General features: G+C 37.3%; 1 protein-coding gene across 10 annotated transcripts in view; it reads left to right on the top strand.

Moving 5' to 3' along the window:
• The window catches only part of TENM2 (teneurin transmembrane protein 2), a 2693686-nt gene that overhangs the window by 2092253 nt on the left and 574883 nt on the right, over positions 1-26550 (top strand). The window contains exon 1 of one of the 10 annotated variants that reach the window (XM_036224947.1): positions 2105-2635. The exons of 6 other annotated variants lie outside the window; for them this stretch is intronic. In XM_036224947.1, the coding sequence (XP_036080840.1) occupies positions 2593-2635 (43 nt within the window). In that variant the 5' untranslated portion in view covers positions 2105-2592. Of the gene's footprint in view, positions 1-2104; positions 2636-26550 lie in introns of those variants that run through there. 3 more of the 10 variants (XM_036224948.1, XM_016151448.2, XM_016151450.2) reach the window with 3 other exon arrangements.

Below are 26550 nucleotides of genomic sequence, written 5' to 3'. Positions count from 1 at the left end.
CCCAAACCGAGCCCTTAATCACCATATACTCCTCAGTGGAAGGCCATGAACGTAAAGCTCTCCCACGGAGAAATAAGTCTTGTAACAGTCATATGCTAGGAAGAAATAATTATCATGATTTGGACCATCTTTGGCAGATAGCCCTCTCCCCCGTAAGATATCTTAAGAATAAGTAAAATGCATCAAACTACAACTAATGCCCACTCAGTGTGCTCATCTCCTTACCAAGGTAAAAAAGGGAACGACAGCGATAACCACTTACAGCTTTAAAAAAAATCGCTTTGCGTCACTTTGATTTCTTTCTATCTTGCCTTGACTGTGTTTTGTCGATCCTCTTCAAAAAGCTCCAGACTCCTCCCCTGCTTTTATTGCACCTAAATAGTTGTAATCTTGGAACAGGGTCTTTATTTTTATTGGCAGAACATTCCCAGTCTACTTGCTCCCGTAAATACAGTTAATTTTAACTCTAGAACCGATATCAATAATGTCACTTAATGAAGGCTGCTTCCAATAGACTCCGGGAGAGGTCTGCCGAGAACCCCGGATTCACCGGGGCACCCTTCCCGCGGTCCCCGCCGTTCCCCTCCACGTCTGAGCGCTCACTCTCCGTTCCCTGCCAGCTGCTTCCTGTTCCGCCCCTGTGCGTTCTCCGTCCCCTGCTCTGCCTTCAGCTTGATCGCATTGGGGGTTCGGAGGCAGGGATGGGGGGTCGTGACTCCTTTATTTGGGTCCAAGCTTAAAACATAGCCCCCTCTGGCCGATGACACTTCGAGTCGAGCACGATCAAGCAGTCTCTCTTTGGATGCAGCAAGGTGGCCCCAGGATGGACCGCTTCTTATTCTGCATCGGACGAATCACACAGGAACCCCAAAGATGCCTAGGGTCCATGCTGAATTGTTGAGAGACACGGTAGCTGAAGTGAAATAACTGAGTGATAATTTTTAGTTTTTTTTTTTTTAATGACATATTTTATAAGGAGGACACATGTATTTACCTTTCATTATCAGAATTGCTTCATTTTGAAAAGACCGTCCATCAAAAGCCTCATCTTGCTGGCTCGCTACTGTGTGACCTCAGGTTACCACGGAAAGGTACCAGTGATTTTCACCAGTGCCTTAACTTATACCGAATACTTAACCTTGGAATCAGCAATTTACATCCTTATAAAAGAGGTCATTTGGGGAATTTAACTGTGTAATCCTAGCCCCCACGTGGCAGGAGATGAGCAGAAATGGAACAAAGCTGGTGAAACACCATTTGAAACCGTTTGAATTAGAAAATCATTTCTTTTCAACTTCGTTTTAAAAATGGAACCTACTATAAAATGGTACAGGAAAGCAGAAGGATGCAGTAAAAGTCTGTAGAAATAGTGACTCAAAAACTCTGTTCCCGGATTCAAGAATGCAAGCCTGTTGTCACATTTGGAGGGAAACCAGAAAGAATTTAGGCTTTCGCTTTTTTAATGCCTCTTGTCCAACACCTTTCCTGCAAACACCTTGCCCTCCCTTTTATTTTGCCTTTATTAATAAAACTAATGGAGAGAAACCACCTTTCAAACTTTAACCAGGAAACACAGGTTTTGCAAGTGCTAATATTTTGGTGTGGGCTTTTTTCTTTTAAAGACAATTATCAAGACGAAGCACTTGTTTCTTCTTTTGTTTACCCGTGGCAGTTTGTCAGCAGTTATGATAAGTAGAGTTCCATCTGCCAGTAAAACTCCGTTGCAAATTGCCGTAGAAATTAGCAGCTTTCATTTCTTTTGCCTACATAAATAAATATGCGAAATAAATTGCACTTAAATGCATCCCCCTAAAATCACAGGTACACCGCACAGTTTAAATGCCAATCAGACAGACCCAGGGACACATTGCGATTATCTCAGTTTTCAAACCTGGAAGATGCACGAATGTGTTTCTAAATGAGAGAGGCAGTGTATCTGCTCGCTGAGGTAAAAACAGAAGCTGCCAGACACTGCACTGTGGCTTTATTCTCAGAATCCTTTGCCTGAAACCCTCTCTATCTTTTCCCTGCGTTCCCTCCTCTCTCTCTCTCTCTCTCTCTCTCTCTCTCTCTCTCTCTCTCTCTCTCTCTCTCCTCCCCCCTCTCTTCTCTCTCTCCTCTCTCCCTCTCTTTCCCTCTCTCCATCTCCTTGCTGTCTTCCCCTCGCTCATTGTTCTCCCTCTCCTCCTGCCTTTGATGCACATACGTTGTCACATTCCATTGACTCGCTCCTCTTCTCTGTTCTTACACTCAAGCCTAGCGGTGCTTTCGCCAGGCAGCGGCAGCCTCTCCTGCGAGTTTTAGTCATGTGTGCAGCTCAGTTTGATCGAGCGTTCCTTTTCTGCCTTTTCACTCTTACAAAAGATTAAAAGGTGGCGTCACATTGCTCCCCTGCTCCCCTGTTCCTTCCCGCAGGAGGGACCTAAAAGGGACAACAAAAACTAATCACTTTCAATAAGCATTTTCTTGCTGGGGAAAAGGAAAAAAAAAAAGAGAGAGAGAGAGAGAGAGGGGGGGGAAAAAAGGCGGGGGTGGGGGGTGGATTTAGTGGTGTAATTTGAGACCAGTGGTGAGGATTGGGGCGAGCTAGAGATGCTGCACGCTAACAAGGGAAGGAAGCCTTCAGCTGAGACAGGTAAGAGCGTTTGACTGAGTGGCTTAGTTAAATCTCTGTTTTCACCGTTTTGTAATTGAGAAAGGCATCCGCGGCAGAAGCCGATTTTTCAGTCGGCTTCCTTTTGTTTAACATAGAAAGTACCTGTATTAATTTTGACGAATTAGAGCATGCAGCAAATTCAATTGAAAATAGATTTGTATAGTAAATGCATTTATACTGAACGATTTCGCCTCCGTTTTATTTAAGGGGAGAGATGAGAAAGATGATTTTGATCAGAACAGCACTTTGCATTACGTTAAATTCTAAACAGCTCACGGGAAAATAAAATAAGAATCCAATTGATCCTGTTTTTGAACTCCGGGACCTAAACCCTGGGAGAGAGCTGGCATTTGAAATTTTTCTTCTAACTGAACTTCTGATGCGCTATAATAATTTTTCACTGGAGGTTTAAGCAAGGGTAGAGTTTATTTAAGTCTGGCTGCTGGGGTGTGTTTGGTTTGGATCTTGTGGATGAAATGCTGCTTCTATCTCCTTAACCTGTGTCAGGTTGATGTTTCGTAAATGGAGATTGCATGTTGTCCCAAATGAAATATAAAGTTAAAACATCAGGTTAGGACACGTTTTAGTAAAGGGTCCAGTCAATAATTAGGATAACTGAATTATCCGTTTGAAATGGGAGTTAACTCCGGAGGTGCTGTTTGGTGAGCGTTTTTGGATTTTAACCGGGTCAATAATGAAGGGGATGATTATCAGTCTCAAGGCAGAACTTTGCCTTAGGTCTCTAAATACAGAATACATGTGGACTTCCATGGTAGGTGGCTTTTAGGAATTGTCCCTTTTGTGCACTATGAATGAGAGTTGTGGATTATATTTGATGGCATTTCTCCTTTAAAGAGCTTTGGGATGAAGCTTAAAAGGCTCACATCTATTTTAACATTGAGCAAACACAAAATGCATTGCACTATAGTCTCCAAGCACCTGATTTTTGTGGCTGCTGCTGTCGTTTTAAAGTTTCGATGATTTGTTTTTAAGCTCAGTTTTCAGTGATTTTGTGTTTATTGCCTCTGCTGCCAAAATTTATTGCTGGCACGAATGAACTAAGATTTGAGAATGCAAAAAGAAAAAAGAAAAAGAAAAAATCCAATTAGCCAGAGTTTTTATTGAAGGATAACAGAAATCCTGATTATATCCAGATTTTTATCTAGGATGTTACCTAAAATGTTTGAATTAATTTTAGATGATTATTTTTTGGATGTGAACAATCTGAATATTAAAAGTACAAAATTCTGTGAAAAGAATGCTTCCCCAGAATGAGATAGAGAAAGGTGTCTTTAATGCCTCCAGGAGGTTGGGTCCTGGAAGATCTGCTACACTGTGGCGTTGTCGAGCTCAGCAACCATGAATGACAGGGTACTTTGTATATGCGTTTGGTTTGGTGATAAGATTTTTTTTTCTTCTCGAGTTTCCAAACTGGACTTGCTCCTCAATACCGTGCTCTGGCGTGTCTCGTGTTTGCCAGGTCATCTAAATGGCATGTTGCGGCCGCGGCCGCCCGCGAATCCAATTTTCGAGGACTTCAGGAGCTGCTGCTGAATTTTGGGGAGTGGAGACCAAACAGGCTATGGGTCTCATCATACTTCATCATCAAGAGATAATCTGCAGTGGAAGTTCCATGGGAAGCCTCCTCCTATAGGTGTGGGGACACTTAATTTTCCATCATGGCTTAAAGAGCAGAGAAAGATATGGACCAGGGAAAAAGAAACTGCTGTAGACTGTTCAATGTAATCATGCCAGTGACAGCAAAGTGGGTTTTTAAAATCGCAGCACATAATATTTTAATTTTTTCGACTTATGAAACTTTGCAGACTCTTGAAGTAGTACTTCGCAAATTCGATCCGTGTTTTTACATAGCTTTCTTGCATAAAATCTTTTCTCTGACTCTCACTGTACCAAACTATTGAGTGTTGTTATGTTGCCGCTGATAAGGATGATGATTTCTTAAAGAAGTGACAAGTATTGAGAAGATGGGCCAGGAAAAATATGTTGTCTGCATCATATATACATTTTGATTTTTGTTACGAAAGTGACTTCTGCAAGGTGAGGAGATGATGTATTTGAAGTTGCAGCTTGGCTGTTTATTGTCATGGAATCACTGTCCTGGAGAACTAGAACTCAAGTAGGCAGAAACAATTCCGTGGTAAACTGAATAGTCTTTCAGTGTGCACTTCTTAGCAGATGGTAACCAAAACTGGCTTTACTCAAACTATCTGATTCACATAAATAGCATTTTTCTGACTTTTCCAGTAGATGTTGCTGAAGAGCAAAGAAAAGATTATTATTTTTCTAACAGGAGAAAAGAAATGCAGTAGACTTATACAAGCCAACGAAAAAGATCCTTTTCCCCAAACTCTGCTGACAGTATTTTGCATAATTTGCTAATTAATGAATTACATTGAATCATTACCTTTTATGATGTTCTATAGAAAGCTATTAAAATGAGTTGGATTTTTTAAATTATGAAATTGTTCTCTTTAGTCCCTATATATAATGTCTGTTTGCTGTTTTCCATTAAAAAAAATCAAGTTAACTGCACATTACTATTCAGAACATTTCATCCCTGAATGCTAAAACCCTTTAACATGCAAATATGATGTCAGAGGAAGAACTGAAATAGAATACCCTGAGAAGAGTAATGATCAAACACATTATAAAAATATGCACCAGTTGCCAACATGTAATGAAATATTAAGAAATTAAAAGCATGCAACCTCTAAAGTAATAGAATTTCATTGCTCTGAGACTGTTTTCCCACTGAATATTAAGTGCTTAATAGATCTATCCGTAAAAAAACAATCAGAAACCTACATGGTTTGTCGGTGAAGTTCTTTCATTATATGATTTTGAAAAATTAGCCCAATAGGATTTTCTTCAGACGAGGAAATGTAATTAACATTGGATATTAAGTGCCAGATTTCCAAAGCAAAAGCCACAAGGCTTGCTGGAGAAAACGGGACTGCAGAGAGCAGGCATCAGCTCTGGAAGCTGGGGGACCCACGCCGAAACTACTCTGCTGGTAATCACTCTGATGAAATGACAAAGACGTCCCAGAGGAGCCCGGGATTTTAGTATCCAGACACAAACTGATGCAATTTCAGGCAACCGATGACCTCTATCTATGGGATTATTTATTTTTGGAAATGATCAATTAATTTCACTTGTGAAAGAGAAGGGGGGAAATGTATATATATTTTTCCCAATGCAAGGGGGGCCTGGGATATTAAAAAAGCACTTACGGATAGGACAAGGTTACTGCCTCTGAAGTGGGGCTTTCGGTTTTTCTTACCTTACATGGCCCAAGCTCTTTTCTAGTGGGTTTTGCTTTTGCATGGAAGCCCTTCTTTGTCAGTTTTTGTTTCCGAGGTGTGAAATGCCCCATAGGATGTTTTGATTGAACACCCATTCATTTCTCTTTTCTGGGAGAAAAAAAGCTTATCTTTGGAAGGCATTAAGTGTCAGCTACTCCTAGTTTGTAATTAGCACTGTAAGTTTGCTGGGGGTAAGGATGTTCCAATTTTTTTTTTCTTTCATTCAAATACATTTTTTGTGTTGGACCCATAGTGTTTGTTTATCATTTATTTATTTATTTATTGCTGTCTATCTTTAAATAAGAAAAGCTTTGTAATTTGGTCGGTGGAGGTGTTTTCTTTTTTCTGATTTGGGCACTGCTCACTTAAGGGGTTCTTTTTTTCATTATAGCTGCCAAGCACTGCCTATACCCAAAGCACTCTGAGTTAAATGGGACAAATGGTTCCTGTAACAACAACAAAAATATCTGTCCTCTCACTGAGAACCTTAGGAAGACAGAAAATGCAAGCCGTACCTGGAGAATTGCCTAGCGGGTTAAAATGTCCCAGGTGTTAACTCCTTCCTTACGAGGACAGAAGAGGAAAGGTCACTGCAGGCTGAGAGGATCCTGAGGATGGCAGGCTTTGAATTAGGTGAAAGGTGAAAACACAACATAATGCTGACTAGCAAAAACCCAGGAATGATGTGGGAAGTTAACACCAGAAAGAACGATTAATGCCAGTATGATAAAGGGCCTTGAATGTCACGTCAAGGTATTTAATAACCACTGGAAGGATGGGATCCTGCAGCTCCTAGGGGAGGCCCCTCGGTATGGGAATGGGGAAGGAGTGAAATAGTGGGTCTGTCCTGTGTCCCCCACCACCTGAGAGATGCTGAAATGCCTACCAAGGGGCCATCTGCTCTCCTATTAAATTGTGGCCTTAAGGAGCTGTTGTGACTACTGGGATATTGCTTTCTCTTTCAGGGCTGCTGTTAAAAAAACAGCAAGAACCCCTAGTGTAGAGGCTGGAAGCCACCGAATAATCCATTGCATTAACCTAGACATGGGCAGTAAGGTTGAGAAGCACTGTCCAGAGGAGGGAGAATGGCTGTGAAAAACACCTTCCTATTATAATTATTGCAATTTCTTGTATGCACTGTAGATGTCATGGCCTCATTAGGCAGAGATTTTCTGTGTATGTATTTGTTTTTATAAGAAAAACTTTCACCATTCGTCAGAGGTGAGACCTGTAGCTTACAAGGTGTGGTATTTTTTTCATACTATTCGGATATAATCCATTAGTGTTATGGTCATCTTCCATTTCCTGACATTGATTAGGATTTTTTTTTTTTTTATCTTTAAAGAGTTTTCATATCTCTGAAAAGGTGTATCCTTAATTAGAATTCGTTGCCTCCCTGAATTGCCTGTGTGTCGGTTACTTTCTATAAACCTTGACTCACTTACCTTGAACTCTTAGCTGCGTAGCGTATTTGACTAGTGAGCTCAGCTGTGGAGGCTTCTGTAACTATATAATGGAAGTTTACATGTTAGCGTATAAAATGTTTTCTTGCATTCAATAGATTTCATAATGTAAAGGAGCAAAAGTAATTATTAGCACAATTAAGTAAGTAGAGCGCCACCCCTTTCCTCAGAAGTTGATTTAACCAGGCTGTTCGGGAGGACAGGGTCACCAGCCACAACTGGAAGCCAAGCTGTAGATGAGTGTCTTGCCTTGTCCTCCAACCACTTTAATCTGATTTGTTCCATTTACTTTTTCCAAGCTTTTCATCTGCCCACCATTTTAATACCATCGGAGATGGGGGGCTGCCCATGACATTCACACTTGACATTATCAAACACAAAAGGCATCACTCATACACTTGACTGCATTACAATGCAAGAGAAAAAAATAGATTCCCAAAGGCTTAGAAATTATTGTTTCGTACCTTGAATGTAGGTGGGTTTTTTTTTTTTTTTTCTGTTTCCTCCAGCCTGCCTTATTTGACTGATTTGCTTCTGCGTGTTTCCAAAGAGTTCTGAAAACCCTGGAAAAATCAGCACTCACAAATGTATAATGTACACATCCTTATGTTCACTGGAGGTATGTGTATTAATACAATGGACATTTACAACTCTCTTATTATGTTATTTGCTAGGCACTAGCCACATTTTGTTGCAGCTCCAATGTTGAGGCTGCACTGGCTCTGTCTTTTCACCATTGACTTCAGTTTTTCTGACTGTCAGACAGCTCTGGCCAAATCTTTTCCCGACTCACACATCTGTGGTCACTGCAGTACGCCATGATTGATGGGTAGACCAGAAATCTAGCAATCTGTGTTTGTTTACTTGTGAAATCTGGTGTGTGTGTGTGCGTGCGCGCGCATGTGCACGTGTGCATTTGTGTGCACTTGCGCTCGCATGTGTGTGTGTGCTTGGGTGTGTGAGCACATGTGTGTGTGTTGGGGTTGGGAGGTATTCTTAAAGTTAATATAAATGTATCTGTACCTCCCTTTGCTTACTATTTTCGACCTTCTGTTCAAAAACAGTTTACCACCCCTCCATATGTAATACAACATTTGTGAGCTGAACAAATAGTGTTATCAGATTGTAGTGAATTGCTTCAGTACTATTACCTCATGCATCGAGATCACGTGTGCTGTAAAGCTCTGTAAAACAGCCAGCTACATGGTATCCTACAGGTTTAATATACTTCTGCAGCCTTGTACTTGGGAAGGATTTCTGTAATTGGAGACAATCTAGCAAGAAGAACTTTTTAAGCCATTGGAGGCTGAAATACAAGTTTTAGAGAAATGCGACTTTATAGGTTTGAAACTGAATGGATTACAAATTTCTCTTAACTGGGCAGAATCATAATTGCATATATAGTGCAGTCCTGATTATCTAGGGTTTGAATTTCCAGCGTGGGGATTATTCAGCTTTCTTCTCTGACTCCCCTGTCTTCTCTCAAACTGCCCGATGTGAGTCATCTCCCTCATCATCATCACCTTAGCTAATGGTCAGGAGGGCATATATTTCGGCATCAGAATTATCCTTTAGAAGAGCTAATAATGTAAAAAGTCTGAGTGGCTAGGTTTTTGAAACTATTCACTAAAATTAATTGACTGAATTTCAATTTTGGGAGTGGAAGGCATCTATTTCTATTCACAAATGATGGTTTACTATCACTGATAATATGCCAAAATCTTACCCACACGTTTAAGAGGCAGAAAGTAAATCAATCTGAATGATGCCAACCAATTGCTTTCATTATTCTAGAATATATTATTTCCCTCCCCTACATCCAGACCAACTACCATTTTTAATCAACTGGTTGGATATTGTGCTTAGTTGGAGTTTTACGAGGTCCCTTGGATCAAGCCAGTGTACCTTGTGTGGGTTATCAGGGTTCCTCTTGACACATTCCTCTGGTATTAAGTACAAAAATGGACTATCAGTGCCCAAACTCCACTTTGTTCATCTCCAGCACCAGCTCTATCCCATTTCAATCACCAGCTAACTTCCAGTCAATCCTTGAAAAATTATTTATATTTAAGTTTTGACCCCCTAGAGGTCTTCAGAGTCCCAGAGGACTTTGAAAACTTTAAAGCTTCTTAGATACCATAATTAGGCCGATGGTGAAAGGATTTCTGTTTCATGTGCATTATTACTATTCAAATTCTTGCTTAAAACATGGATTGAAAACTATCCGCTATTATACTACATCATCGGTTGCACCTCAACATTTAAAAAACTTCAAGCAAATTTATTTCCAATAAACTCGATTTTAATCTAGTGATAAGAAGAAAGTGTGGCAAGTGTAGCTGGCTTTTCCAGCAAGATTATAATCACAGAATCGGAACAGACATCGCCAGCCATCTTCCAAGTCTATAGAACAGGGCACAGAATTCCATCTACTGGATATTGCTGTGGAGTCAGAATTTGATTTCCTCTTCTTTTCTTATGCATCAGTAATGTCTTAGATATTTTCAAAACCTTGGCGTGGTTATATCTGCCACTCAGTGAAAAAAATCAAATGTGCTCTTCTCTTATGCTATCCTTATTTGACAAACATGTCTATAATTAACTGGTTGCATGTTAGGTGCCTAATCAAACTTCACAAGATGTTTCTATTTATTAATCTGTTATATAACGTAAGTGATAAAATATACATGATACACTATAGCTGACACAGATATACTAAAGGGCAAAAAATGGTATCAGTCTCATAATACTAAAAGGTTTTCTTATCACTTAAACTTAAAATTAGGTTTATCAAAGAGAAACATACTTGAGGTTTTTAAATGTTGACGTGCAGTTGATGATGTGATTGATATAAACAGTAGCATATAATATACAAAACTGAAAATGGAAAACTTTGGTGACTATTAGAAAAATCATTGACAAATCTAGTTACAAGTTCTATATGTGTAAAAGATGACTCTTACCAGTTATATGTGTCTGCATGTTCATATGCACATGTATACAGACATATGCAATGAACATATGTGTATGGCCACTCTCTTTATAAACACATATACACATGCATATGTCTACCTCTATCTCTGTATCTGTATCTATATCATTATCTGTATCTATATCTGTATCAAGAGTTTGAGAGAGAGAAAATGGGTATATTCCTAGTAAGATATAGTATGGCTATATTCCTGGAAAAATATTGCATTTTTTTTCCAGCTGATATTATTATTTTCCTACGATCTGACATGCAGTGTGTAGGTACCAGAAATGCCGAGATGAACCACACATAACTCTTGAGTTCATGATCTAGTCCTGAGTTAGAAATTATTTTAATGTTAAATATTACACTCATGGATGTATCTAACAATTGGAAACATTGAGAGGAAAAACAAGATTCAAAGATTGCAAAGCCATCTGAGCCCTCACTAAGTACCTCTACACTTGACATGCTTTCCCTGGTCAGAAAGAGGATTGAAACAGAAATAGAGCAAGTATAATTCTGTGGAGAGAAGGCCTTCTCATAAAGTGTTGTAGTCCCAACCAAAATAAATCTGGCTTTATGGAATAGCCAAGCCAGCATGTCTGTATTCTCTATTACCTATTACTGTGGGCAAGTCACAAGCAAATATAGGATCAATTTTTCTGAAAGTCACTTTTCTAGAACTCTACACAAGTGAGAACACAGGAAAAGTCGTATCAACACAATTAGTATTAAACGTGTAAACATAAGATCTTGTTTGAAAATGTGTGTAAACAATTTGTGCATATTTTTCTAAAATGAAATGGGCGTATGTGGTTAAGATCCTTTTCTCCTCGATCTATATGGCATTCATGGTGTATATTTATGTGTTTATAGCCACATAGCATATGTGATTTATATACATGCGCGTATAGTCTCTAGAGGTCAGTAGAATATAAGAAATGGGCAAACGTTCACATCTAGATGAGACCTAGAGATTCTGGAGACCATTTTCAAATGATAAAATGATGATAGTCGACTAATGACATTAGGAACTAAAATTATTAATCAGTGTTAACAAAAAAGTCATGTTATTCTCATTCTTGAAATGAATCCAATCTATTAGTTTTAAGCAAATTTTAGATAAATGAACTTTTGCATGGCAAGAAACTTGAAAGAAACACAAGCTATAATTACTTGATTATGGTTTATTATATGCTTGTGATTCTTCAAAACCTTTTTTGAAGATATTTTTAATGTTACTAGAGAAAAACAGTAAATTGTTTTTGAATACTTGAGTATTACATTCAAAATACTATTTCTATTTTAGCTGCCAATTCAGTCACCTCAACTCTTGGAAATGAATGATTTTAAGATTTATATGTTGCCATCCTATTTGTTCTTATGAACTAAATGTCTCTGAGGTTGAGAAATGCATTAGCAAATTGTGATTTATTTTATATATAAAGTTAAAATTGTTGACAGTTTAGCAAATCGCTTCACAGTTGAGCATGCGTATCATTTTTTCTCTAGAAAAGTCATGTAAAAAAGTATAGAAAATAATGGCATATAGCTGTGAACTATTTGACAGTAGAATTACCAGTGCTTCTTACCTATTATCCCATGCAAGAAAAAATGGGAGCGAGCCTTCAGGTTTCATCTGAATTTGAGGAGAAATGATTATTACTTAAGCTGCGGTCGCATGCCATGGCTTAGAACTTAATATGTCTTACACACATTAATATCACTCTCACTTGGAACTTGTCTATCAATAACCTATTTCTATATGTGTCTATTGATGCCACAGCAGGTCGCATTTTTAGCTCACATTCCTTCATAATGTCTTAATCTGAGGGCTGCAAACACGAATGTGGAGGGGGGTAGTCATGATTAAGACACTAGAAGGTGATGCGGGGCAGTGAAGAAGGCATTACAGTTTTACACACACACACACACACACACCCCACCCCCCACCCCACCCCCCGGAAACCTGTGCTGCCTAAAGAAATAAAGCACCTGCTAAACATTTTTAGGGTGTGATCATTTGTTATCTTTAAAAGAACTTTAGACTTAGAGTAGCTTCAGTTATCACTAAAAGATACCCAATAGGTATCTGGTAAATATGGGTAGAGCACTTTCAAAGAATAATCGACTTACTTTGCTGCCAAAGTATTAAATGAGGAAGATACAGTATATCTCCTGTCCTCAAGGAATATACAGTGTAAGCGGAGACCTCCCACTTATCTGTCCGCCTCCATGCCCCCCACATCTGCTCTCTCAAGTTTCTTCATTTTACCTTCCACCTCTACAGAACTCCTTTCAATTCTTCTGGCTCTCACGTCTGTGCCTTTGCAGTGCTCAACCTTCTTGTCTTCTTCCAATACTCCAGCTTGCCCCTGGCTAATCCCTATTTATCCTTTAGGTCTCAGCGTAAATGTCGCTTCCTCCAAGAAGTTTTCATGGACTACCCCCTACCCCCACCCCCAAGTCTCATTTAGGTGCTCCCGCTCTGTGACCCTGTAACAACATATTACCTTATGAAAACAGTGTTTTCAGTGATAGAACTGCCAGTTTGATTGTTCGTCTCCACATAGCTTTTCAGCTCAGCGAAGGCAGGAACCATGAAGTCTAGCTTGTCCATCGCTGTAGCAAGAGGCCTAGTAAAATATTTGGCAGCATAACGTTTATTTAACCTATTTAGTAACTCTTCAGTGAATGTTTACATACATAAATAATCCCAATGCATTGATTAATTAAGAAAGAGATATCATATCTCCAAGAAACTGGGAGGGATTAATATCCTTGTGTTGACTCAAGTCTTACTTGAGGACAAGTTTAAAGTAGCCCCAGGTGTCACCTTTCTTCTGCCTTTCCTTATCTACCTTGAAACAGATCCAGGTCCCTAAGTACCAGAACAGAGCTATCCTCTTAGTTCAAGAGGGTCGTACACTTCTCAGTTATGATTTTCTCCTTAGTCTCTGATCACATTACTATGATGGACTTGTTTTAGCGGAAGCCTGAAAGTGATGTCTCCCTCTCTCCACTCTGGTGATTGGTTTCAAGATCTGTGACCTTGACTGTCAGGACTGCTTCACGAAACAGTCCTGATCTCTTCATGATCTCTGAGTGGTGCCACTGTGAATGTGGATTGAGTGGTTACTCTGAAAGGTACTTTTCTAGGAACTGGAGATTCAGAAACGATGATGCAGAATAAATGTATATTGACTTTATATGAAGATCTTCTCCAAGCAAGTCATACTTTTCTGCTGTCTTTTCCAACTCCCCTTTTTAAATGTTCCTACGAGGTCTTCGAGGTCTCTTATTTGATGAGACGAAGCTCTCCTTGGCTGCTTGTAATTGAAAGACCCTAGTGCCTGCCAGTCTTCCTTTTAACATGCTGAGACTTATGTTCGCATCCCTGACATGAGATTTCTGAGATTCCTACACTATTCTTTTCTGTAGATGGGAATATTTAGCTTTTGGTGCATACAGTTGGCAGGCACCCATTCCTTTCTATTTACTCACTTATTTTTAGTTAGCCATTTTAATTAAACCACACCTTCAAAGTAGAAAATTATTTTCAGAGTACCCTGAAATATAGTTAAGAATGGCTTTGAAAATAAGGAGTGGACAACTTTAATCTTTCATGGTTTTGACTCAAGCTACATTCCATGTATTACTACCTTTCGTTAACAAATGCATTATAAGTTTGGTGAGATAAGGAATGTGGTAGAGAGAGCATTCAGATATGGTGTTTTTAAATTATTACTTTAAGTTAGCTTCTGCTTTTGTCATCTACTCCCGTGCTCACTGTTGTTTACTTTTAGTGTTGTCTAAAGGAGTGAATATGTTATAAAAAGTATAAGGGGAGATGATCTTCACATATTTATATGATTAAAGCAGCATTGGAATTATTCAGAAAGAATAATATAGATTTCCGGAAAAACAACAGCATGCCCTATCTAGCATGGGGGATGAGGAGAGATCTGGCTATTATTTTATAGTTTGGTAGTATTTGGTAGTATCACAATTTATTATTAGGGATTTTACTTTCTAAGATTATACCGTGGAAGGTTAAAAGAGGAATATGTAGAGATGGATAATAAACATCATTTTCTTCATCTCTGGTGAAAATTTAAGTATTCATCAAATTTCTTTTCAAGTCATTGTCTTTCTGTATTACACAAAACATAAACAGCCTTACAGCCATGCTAGAAATTCTTTAGACAAAATCGAATATGAATGTTAATCAGATAATAATTATTTTAAGTCATACTAATGAACATTGAATGGCTGTTCATTTTGCTGTCCCCCTGCCTGACAAAATGCATATTAAATCACTTGAGTTCATGATTGTGACTTCTGTCTGTTTTAATTTTTACATAAACCCCTTGTCCCAATTTTTCGTTCCCTGAGGATGATGTCAAGGTGGCTCACTCTTCTTTGTTTCTCCAAGAGTGTTCTATTTACTCATGCATCTTTTGTAGAAACTCTTATGACTAAACATAATTTATATTTTCTCTTGAATAAGACAATACTTTTAATAAGAGAAGTAATTCTTTGAAAAATGGAATGTAGTTGCTATGAGAAAATAGATTCCATTTGTAAAAAATTATGACTACCTCATAACAATCACAGTATTCTTCATTTCTGAAATGTTCTGGAATGAGAAAAAAAAATCAATATCAGAGTGAAACATATATTTCAATTTAGTTAGATGATTTTACTTTACCGAAAAACATATAGTTCTAAAAAATAGACCTTTGACTTTTCACTCGGGTTTATTTTGCGATTTTGGAAGCGCTTGTGGATTCGTTCATGTTAAATTGGTAATTGTTGATCTCTGAGGGGGTGCAGCGTCTTCAGCCTGAGCTTATTACAGTGTAAAATATGGATTGCCTTTACCCTAATGGCCTCTGAATTTTATTACCATCCCATTAGAGAGTGTGGGATTTTAGTAATTCTGTTGTTGTTTCCAGTGGGCAGTGAATATAATGGGGAAGGGCAGGGGTTAATGCAATTCATCTCTTTTAATACTTGTAACTCCAAGTCCCTGATCACTCACTAGGGTTTCCTTGGGATCCACCCCCCCCCCTTTCTTTCTGCTATTTTTAAGGCCCAGTATATTTCTATATGCCTTTTCTAACCAGAAGAGCTTGGAGAGGGGAGTAATTTGGTGATTCTCAGGTTTAAATAGAATTTTAGCTACTAGCTTTTCATAAACTGGAGATAAATAAATAAGGTGGTGTGTCAGCTTGTTGTGAAACAGCCTGTGTAGCTCAGAAAGGTTTTCAGTGACTGTCATTGTGCCAAGAATAGTATTGAAATAGCTCTTCAATCAAGATCATTTATAAGGCCTTTTGGAAGGAGAAGCATGAGACAAGCGGGTCAGATCAATGCCCGCTAGTGTTCTGGGTATAATGTTTCCATGTGTTCGCGGAGACAGCTGTGTCCTGGGTCCCTAGTAGTGCTAGAGAGAGGAATTGGGAAAGATTTCAAAGTGATAGAAATTAGATTCCTTTAAAGAGGAGTTTATGGGCAATAGTTAATTCCCTACATATCAGGCGTACTCATAGATGTACATATCTGATTATGTATTCCTGGTTTTATTCATGAAATTTGTTTTTAGCTAATACAGATTTTTTTTTTTTTTTTGGAATAAATACGAACATCAGATTACTTCTCAGTATGTCAAAACAGATTAGTTTCCCACAGTGATGCAGTGAAAGGTGTAACTATTTTCCCTTTTTATATATCAGAAGACATTGCTAGGACTGGGAAATTCCCGCTTTTCCCCCCTTAGCCTGAGAGCCTGGCGGTTTGCAAACGGCTGGTTTAATGCACAAGCCTGGTCACCTAGAGTTCCAGCACCCCCCTCTGCTGCCATTAATGAGAATCGCATGCTGAGATCCAAAGAGACATGTATGCTCTGAAAAAGGCAAGGAGATGGCAGGAGGTGATCAGACCATTTCAATCTGCGGAAAGTGAGTGATATTCCCCAGGGTTATTGTTCACCTTCTCAGAATTAAGTTTCTCTATGTTTCATCGTAAATGGAATACGTGTGCAACATAATTGCAAGGTGAAAATGTAGGCTGGATGACGTAGCCGAACACTGGTGTTTTGAAGGAAATTTCTTCCTGTCTTGAGGTTCTAACTGTCTATTGCTTGCCTGGTCACAGCTAATAGTCTAAGCGTGGTGGTGGTGTTTAGATATGGCGCCTTGGTACAGAATACCAAGTGTTATTGAATACCAAGAATACCTAATACTTGTGTATTTGCATTGAATATTTATGCATGGAGTTTCTCCTTAAATTGAGATATCACTCATCATACTTGTAGGCAGACTGTGATAGTATGATTTCTTTCCATCAATTGAGTATGTTGAGTGAAATTCATTTTCGAAGGTAATTAAGTAGCTGCAGATACAATTAGTTTTCATTCCAATGAATTGATACGAATAAGCACTGTTAAAGGATATTATTTCCTTTTGATTCTTAGTTATGGATTACCTTTTCCCACAATCATTTGGGAAGCTCAAACAAACAAAAATTAAATAAGATCTACTATAGGTACCTACTGATGTTAAAGTTACTTTTTTTAAAAGCATATATGGGAGACCATTTGAAGAGAGTTTTTGAACTTACGGAAGAGACATGGAGAACCTGTGCGGAATTGCTTACTGTTTTGTAAAGAACAATATAGAGGATCCTGGTTATTCAACAAGTGGAGCGTGGACTTGTTTTTCATTCATGTTTGGGTCCCATTTAATTCATCTTGTTTATGTTCTTGTAACCTTCTTTCGATTTTTCCAAGAAACATGAAAGTCAGATGACACAAATGTTTCAATGAGAGAATGTTGTCTCATCTTCACTATTGTTATAAAGCTACAAATTTGTCATTTATTGTCTCTCTTAGTGTTCCCTCAAGGCAATGTACATATTATTTAACATTTGCTGAGTATCAGCAAATCAGTAATGAAATTTGATGCTTTGTGAAACTAGGTAGTTTAAAAAAACTAATGTCAGAATTCAAAAATAAATATGAATTATGTGGAGGATACAGGAATGCTGAATATCATATTTATACCATATTCCATCCTTTGCTTTCTTGAAAACACACTCTCCAGTAAGCTTATGATAGCAATAAAATTAGCATACTTTATTTAAATATGTGTTTTCTAACTACTAAACTGAAATGGTCCTAATGGAAAATTCGGAAAATTCAGAAGACAGTTAAACATATAAGAAATCACTCATAATCTCACCCAAATTTGTTCTTTTAACTCTTTAAAAGAAATAAATATTTTTAAAAATAGGATTTTGTTTCATATATTCATTGTTATACTGTGGGAATTCTCTTATGTACATAGCACTAGAATACATTATATTAATATACTATCAAAGTGTGTACTTTAAAATACATATCATGACTTTTAGAACATAATGTTTTATTAATTTTATAATTATAAAAATCAAATTATATTTTATTATAAAATAATTTGGAAAATATACAAGTAAAAGTAAAATAATTTTGAAGTGCCAATATAAAAAGGTAACTACTAGTAGTAGTTTTGTGTGTCATTTTATTATTTGGTCTACATAATAATAGTAATTTTTTTTTTTAACTTTACATTTTAGTTATTTCTATTGAGGTTAAACACTTGATCTCTTGGTCTATTAACTTTCCACTAAATTTTCTTCTTGATTATATTTTTCTAAAACAACATCGGAATTTCGTTCTTTATTTAGAAGTATTTCTAATATATTTAGGATATGGTAAACTTCTTATTATGTCTATTGTTAATATTTTACATGGTAGCTTTTTTTATTTTGTTGTTTTTACGTGAAGATATTTAAAATATATAGTAAGGTCTAATATTTTAAATATCTTGAATTGGTTCTCAGCTTTAAAAGAATGACCATTATGTGTTCCTATAAACATGTTTTATTTTCTCCTAGCAATTTAAAAAATAATGCTATAATAACATTAAACTATTGAATCCATTTATAAATTTATCTATGTGTCAGATGAGTATTTTCCCCCGAAATTTAATCTATTATTAGAATTTTTTCCTGTATTTTATATTACATCTCTTATGCTGAAAAATCTATTTCAGGACATTCTGCTCTGTAAGATATGTGTGTATATATATTTTTTCATTGTTATGCCTTTTTTTATACTAAGTTTATAGTAAGTTTAATGTAATAGAGAAAAGCCCTCCTTGTTTTTTTTCTCTTCCAAACATCTTTCTTATCTTTATATATTTTTCCAAATAAATTATAGGACTATAATGTTAAATTTTGAAACATCCATTTATATTTATTAAATTCAATTGTATTAAATTTTTATTTTCATTCAACTACATGTGCGTGTGGAAAGTGAAGAAATGTTACCATCTTTAGCAATGTATTTTTCTTTAACTTGAGGGTCTGTAATTTGATCATCATTTTTTGTTGTTGTTGTTGTTGTTTTTACTCCAGTAAAATATTTCTTCCCTTTTGAATATATGAGTTTGGTGTTTTGGCCCTTTTTAAATTTTTTTCTTAATCAGGCAATATTTTTTTCTTAAAATTTTATAGAAATTCCTTATGCATTTGCATAGAATAATGCAGGAAATTTCTCCCAAATTACTTTCTTTTCTTTGGAAAAAAATAACATACGGGTGTTAAAAAGTGCTCATTAAATTAGTCTACCAAGGGTCAGATTATATTTTCTGAAACATATTTGCACAAAATATAAAATAGTTTGTTTTTATACATTTGTTTGTTAGCAACAAATGCACTAAGCAATTTGAAGTGTTCTGATCGTTTAAGCTTTCCCATGTTCGAATGTTCGAAGATATAATCCACAAAATATCAGTCCAGTATGAAACTCTACAAAGGTGTTCCTTGGTGGAATTAATTTGAGCAATAATTTATATGATAACCTTTACTTGGCACTTCAGAATACAACTATTAACAGAGTAAAAATTCTGACAAGTTCTACAATAAACACTTCTTTGATTTGTTTGATCTCAACTTCTCCCACATTTAATCAATGGCATAAATATTTGCTATTTTTTTTGGAGGAGAGGGGAGATTATTTGGTTTGATAGTTTGTGTTTTGTTGTGGAGTAAACGTAATACCTACTATTCAACCAGTGAACTTATTTTGAATATTCAAGTCATCCAGGCATTATTCCTACCAATTTCACTTTCCCGTGAGTCTTAGTTTGTTTTTGTTTTTGTTATAGAATGAAAAATAGTTCTCAGATCTTTAGAGGCAGATCTCAAAGCCATTCATTCACTGACCATTTATTTAATAATTAGCAGTAGTTGAGGTTGCAGTAAGCTATATTAATAACAATCATCATGTAATAGCTCTATGATACTCTGCAAATAAACTTTTCATAGATCAATTTTTGTCTGTAAAATGGGGTCAGTGTCTTGCAGAAAGTTATGAGCAGCAGCAATGATGCGTAGAAAGCCCTTAATACAAATTTTATACAGAGTGGCCACTTATAGAAATATAGTTGGCATGACACTTCATAATCATTTACAAGAAAAATCAATAGGACGTGTTCCCTGCTCTCAAACACCCTAACAGTGGTGCAATAAGAAGTAACAATTTCATAATGCTTCGCAATTTACATGTATTTTGATGTACACTGCTGAGATAATAAGCATTCGGATAAGTACAGTAGAAGAACAAGAACATGCAGTGAGGGAGCTGAAATCCAGCACGAAAGCAGTTCTCAGGGAGTGGTTATTCTCCCAGCCGGAGATGCCAGATTTGAGTGAGGAGAAGCGCCCATCCCTTCTACCCAGATGGAGCACATGAAGGCTGTCACACAGTTTCATGGAACTGAATCACAATCCCAGCAAAGTTTAGTTCCTCAGCTCCACGTGCTTTCTGAGTTGGGCTGCTTCTCTGGTAACGCTTGTACAGTACGTGATTTTAAAAGCACCCCGAAGTTGAAAGTGCTCTTGTGTCATGTTGACATCTGATTCCTAAATGAGTCAACATCCCGCCGCTGTTACTGGAGCAGCGTTTCTTCCTCCTGAAAGTGAAAGACCAGCTCAGCAAGAACAGTGTGGACATGTTGGTAAACCCCTTTACTGCTGTAAGTCTAGACTACTAAAATTCCCCATTTGTGGGTCTTCTGTGTTATTTATAGGACGCAACTTAAGGGTATAAGACGGCCCAGACCCTTCCTGGCATTGCGTCACTTCAGCATGTTTAAAGCCATCGGTTCAGTCCTCGAACTGGTTACACATAACATTTTACGTGGATTGCAAAGTGGTTTTACTCACACAAATGATGCCTCGGAGATGCGATTTCATTCTGCCTGTCTTACGGAATTTTTTCTTTCACCAAACCCTGGTCACTTCCAAGACTCATGTTAGAAGCTTTTCGTATGACCCATGAGCTTGGAGTGAGTCTATTCAAAGTTATATTGGCAAGTTGTAGTTTTTATTATATTTTCGAAGATGAACGATTTCTTCAACAGGACATATTATTTATAGATTGGAAAAACATACGTTTTATTTTTTATGTTTTTGTCTTGATATTTCAATATTATGAAGAAAATATGGGCTTAGATATTTTTCTATGCATATACTATATTTAATGAGTTATATCATACTATTAATTAGTGCTCTTTTTAAAATTGTTTATTGTGGCCTTTTTTTATACTTTACGAAACTTTATTTTAATAATTGTGCATTTTTTTATTTTATGAAATGTATGATTTCTTTTAGTTAGCATTTATCCCTTCAATAAATATTTATCAAGTGCTTATTCTTTACATGGTTCTGCCCTAATTTCTGAAGATGCACTGACAGATAAAACAGACACATGTCCCTGTGTCCCTGTGGAATGAATCTTTTACTGCTAGAGACAGAACCTCCTTTCATTTTGGAGTTATTATTAAAAAGATGATTTCAGTCTTAATTGAATCACTCAGGAATATTTGATCTGGCCTCCTCTGTCATTCTAAGAATATAAGTGTTCTATAAAAAAGGTAAAGCTTCCACGTCCTGCCATCTTTTGCAAAAATTCTTCTAGGCCCCTCACTTGATCATATTCTTATGGACATAAATTCTGCCTCTCTGTTTGGATCCTTTGCGATAAGACTGTATTTGAAATGTATTTAGGGGTTATAAGCCGTATGCTCTTTGCCAAATCCCACTTAGCAGGAGCCTAGTCCAAGACCACAGGTGACAACCACATGTAGCTTTAGAGATGACCATGGTACCTATCTTTGCTGTATTGTGACTTTTTTTCATGTGTATTTGGATTTCCATGTACATTCTTTAAGTCACACATTCCCTGCCTAATAGAAAGAAATATTCTATAAAACTGAAATAGTTTTAAAATATAGAATATTAAAGAAGAACCTAAGTTCTTTAAATCTACTGGTAGATTTAAAATCTGGCTTGATGCCTCCACTGCTAAAATTAAACTGTATTAAGATCATATCATACAATGCCAGGTGCCAACTTTCCTTATGTCTTAAGCCAGCCATTATACAAGTTGTATTTTCTCATTGACAGATAACATTAGACTTTGCACCCAAATGAGCTATGTGAAATGCAAATTTGCGAAAGCACGTGGTATTTTATTTTAATCATTAAAATATATAATCTATAAAAATATAATGCTTTGTCTAACACAAATGGGAATATAGTAACTGAGCATGTTTCTAGAACCTGTAGTTGTCATGACAGGTTTCTCATATAAATATTAGAAATCAGGTTCTATCGAGATAATAATTCATTTAGAAATAGTATTTGCATCCAGCTCTCTTTTTTTTTTACTGATAGGTAATTCCCACATGTTTTGTCTAATATAAAAGATGTTTTTGTGAGTTGAAAAACAATATTTTAAAGCCTAGAATCAGAATTGAGTGCCCTTAGCATAATTGCAATTTTGTGTCATACCTCAGTATTTATTTTGATAGAGTCAGAGATTCAGATGGTGCAGAGAAGGAATTGTGTACATCGGCTTCTCTGCATGTGGAAAAAGCTAACATCAAGGAGTGATGTTGTCTTAAATATGTTAACCTAGCCGAATGAGAAGAAAATCTGACTAGTCCACCTATGTCACACGGTTTTTGATACACAAAAGTCCTTGCAATTTTACTTACAAACACACATTAGGAAGAGAAAGATTGATTGGCTCTGGCAGTTTGAAATGTATTATGTTTGTTCTGACCCCAGCTCAAATGAAAATCGAGTGGTTCCAAACCTTGCAATGGTCCAGAAACTGAAATTACCCAGCTGGAACTGCCAGGACTGATCAGTGCAAAATCAGGACGCTCTTTTTGAGCCCTTCATCTGGAGAACATTAATTTCAAGGATTTAAGATAATCATCTTACCTTATTATCAGATACATCTTCCTTTACCTGGGCAGCTCCTCTCAAGCCAGTTCCTTGCTTATTAAGAAAAGAGAAAGAAAAGATGAGGTAACAAGAGACTGACTACATGATCCAAAGAGAAATTAGTAAAACTGAATCAAAAGCCTAGAAGCAGTAAAATTACACTTTTATTAGTCCCTTAGAATCACAGAGACTCTAAGGTGTCAATAAATTTCTAGCCCAAAAATGACTTTCGAAATATGGGGAAACTGAGTTCCAGAGAATAGAAACGACTTACACAGCAAATTAGGACTAGGGAGTTGACGAGAACTGACTTTGGTTTTTGTCCCTGATCAAGATTTATGACAAAATATCTAACATCACTAACATTCACAGTAAACAGACCCATTCTGAAACAAAGGTTAATTTTCAAACCAATTACTTTCCCAAAAAACACTAGCCCTCAAGCATTTGTGAAATATTTCTTGTATATTGCTATTCTCATTAAGGAGAATAAACAGAGAACCGTTTGGGCTGTTTTCATTGTTTAGTATTCCTTTAGCAATTTCATACATATTTGTGTCTGAAGAAGGGTCTTATATGGAAATATGATATATCAACTAGCTGCTGATTTTGACATTGAACTTTAGATCCAGGGATGGTAGGAGTGTTTGCACTTGAATGTTTGTAAGGTACAAATAGATCCTCGTTTAAATCCTCAGTGAAAACAGCCTCATCTACCATCTCTCCCCTTATCACCCCCTCCCAAAAAAATAAAGGAAGAAAACTTCCTTAGCGGTCAGAAAGCATGAGGATTATTATGAAGTCAGAAGGACTGTTTGTTTGAAATGTAATTTCATTGTGCAAATGTTCACATCCACTGAAAGGTATTGTGAGCAGAAGGCAAAACCTCCCCACCCTTCTTCCGGTTTCCCCTTTAGCTTTGAATTGTTCCCTTCAAGCTAAATTGCCCAGTGTCTCCTAGTGCTCCCCTCGTGATGGCAAATTTTACATTAGATGACTCAACAACTATTTGGGAGTGACAGAAGAATAGCAACACTGATTTAGTGCTAATTATGTGCCAGACAGTTTAATGTCATTATCTCATAGAAACCTAAACAACAGAAGTAAATGTCATTCCTATTTTCCAGATGAGGAAACTGGGGCCCAGAAAGCCTAGGTCGTTTCTATGGTGACTCACAGCCAGGAAGCAGGGAGCTTGCCTTTGACTTTGCCACACCTCTGTTTTCCCCAGTCTACTGGACTGCCTCTTCAGGGAAGCCCCTCTTAAGCACCAGTGCTCAGCATCTCTTGGGCCAGTTCCCACTGATTTCATTGAACCACTCTCCACTGTTCCATCAGTGAATATTCTGTGTAAATGGCAAGAACAAAAGTATTCAGAGGCATTGTGAAGTAGCTCTTCTTTCAGCAGGATGTCTGTATCAGATGTGGTCCAAGGTTTTCTCCAGCAATCATCTTACCTTCAGAGGACACAAAAGAGGTCTGGAGCTAGAGCTCCCAAGAACCCATGGTGAGGACAGCTCAGAGCCTTGCTTTTCCAAACCCAGCTTTCTAAGGGAGAGCTCCACGGGCTTAGCCCTCCATATTTTAGCCTCTACCTTCCTGGAGTTACGAGGGTTTCTTCTGGCCGAAGAAGTGAGCCTGGTTCATATTTAAAATGTCCGATGGAAGGTCTGCGCATTTGTTCACTTAAACAGAACAGCTAGAACAAGCATTTGACACCATAGGGGAGGATTAGCATGTGAGAGAACTGGAAAATTGTTAGAAATAATAGTATATTTTTACATTATAATTAATATTTATTTTGTTACATTTACTTTAGCATTATGAGAGTGTAGTATTATTTTTAAGAGCATGCATGATACTATGTTTCGGTATCTTTATAATACCCTGTACAATTCTTTCCCCTTTCATAACTGCACACACGTGCACACACACACATATATCACCCCCCCCACACACACACACACACACACTGTATACTTACTATCCCGTGCTATCCACTTCTATTTATTTCTCTACATAGACCGGAAATGTTGACTGAAAGAATGAATGAACAAACCTTTGAATGACAGGATGCAACACGGTGGCACCCACGTCCCATAGGTTTAGATGATGCGTTAGCCCCTCCTGCAGACAGCAATCGTTTTGTGAGAGATCCGAAACGCATGAAGGGGCGCAGTGAAATTGGCACATGGACGTCGTATGTGGACTATTGTCTGCTAACTTTCCATTTTTACTTTATGTACCAGGAGAGCAGATTGATATTGCATTTTAATTGTGTATATTAGAGGAAGGCATATGGTTACAACATTTTCTTATTTACCTTCTGTAACATGAAATTTGTCATTTTATTCCCAAAATAAAGGATTGAAGGGAGAGTGCCTGCTTTTTAAACAAGTTCAATTTTCTCCCGTGTGAAAGTCTCCTGAGATGTGTAACGAGTCAATGCCAAGATGATGCTGGCACCATTTTCTTATTGCCATGGTGATCTCCAGCTCTCCTGAAATCTCAAGGGAGACTATGGTATTTTAAAAGCAGCTCGGATTTTGGTAATTATAAAGGCTGGAAGGAATAATCTTTCTACATTTTGCCAGCATGGGTAAATATGGATAGCAAATGATGTCTAGAGAGGAAGGATATTATTGCACTTTATTAGGTGGGTAATCCCATGTTGGAAGATGAAAAGCATCATGAAAGTTATGTATGGGGTATTTATGGCAATTCAGAACCCTGCTGTGAATCTTAAAGTATGTCTAATCATACCTTTCCTACAAACAGCTATTCTCTTTCCTGGAGTTGCTGGCATTTTAACTTAAGAGCTGAAGGTATGATTGTCAGAGTATTTTAATATTGGAAGCTCTGTGTAAAAGTAAATGTTGGCAGTCATCAAAGTAAAGGGGGAAAAAACGTGATTCTCTTAAACTGGAAATTAAGTTAGACAAGCATAATTCAGACTCGAGGTTAATCACGCCCTCCCCCCATCAGGAAAGTTCTTCCATTAAGGGTTCTTTTGAACTTCGTTTGAGTAACTGTGCTCTCCTAGAAAAGCCTCAAAGATTAAAGGGTTTTGTTTCACTTCTGAAGACAGTTGAAATTTTTTTAGGCATTTCTTTTGAGCTATAAAATGATCACTTGGCGAAAAATGTATAGGAGAGAAACTGGGGCTGGTGGAAAAAAAGTGACTTCTCGTACCTTCACGCATAAACGTTGTGCTTGGCATTTTTGGTAGAAAGTGATAGACAGCTAACGGTAGGGTTTGGGGTATTTTGTGTGTGTCTGCTCCCATTAGGGCAGGGAGTTGTCAAGGGCAAGCAAAGAGAAAGGGTGGAACCAAGCTTTTTAATCGAAGCTTAACACAAATGCAGATTCCCAATTTACAGATGGGCTTTTAATTGATTTTTACAAAACCACCTACACCTAATATTTCACAGTTAAAAATAAACCATATAACTCTCAAGTACTACCCCTTTCAGCAAGAACACTTTGGTGGCCCCCATGGCAAAACTTAGGAAAACTGTTTTTTATTTTAAACTCCTATGAATAAGAACAGTTACCATGTTGCTCCTCCTCCTCTTTAATGCCATTTTTAGCTGTTATGACCCAAAATAGAAATAGGCAGATGGTTTTGTTGCAGTTTATTTTATTTGTTTGTTTGATTGATTTTGTTCTGCGTTTAGCACAGAGATTTGATAATTGTTTTTTTTTAAGTTGGTCGCTTTTTTGATTAGTGAAATGGCCTTATAAGAGAAACAGATGACTTGCTGTGTATAGCAGCTCAGTGAGGGGATT

This window comes from Rousettus aegyptiacus, unplaced genomic scaffold (assembly GCF_014176215.1).
Source record: "Rousettus aegyptiacus isolate mRouAeg1 unplaced genomic scaffold, mRouAeg1.p scaffold_m13_p_7, whole genome shotgun sequence".
Classification (NCBI taxonomy): Eukaryota; Metazoa; Chordata; class Mammalia; order Chiroptera; family Pteropodidae; genus Rousettus; species Rousettus aegyptiacus.
The sequence above is the reverse complement of the archived record's forward strand: the minus strand, read 5'-3'. Positions and strand labels throughout refer to the sequence as shown.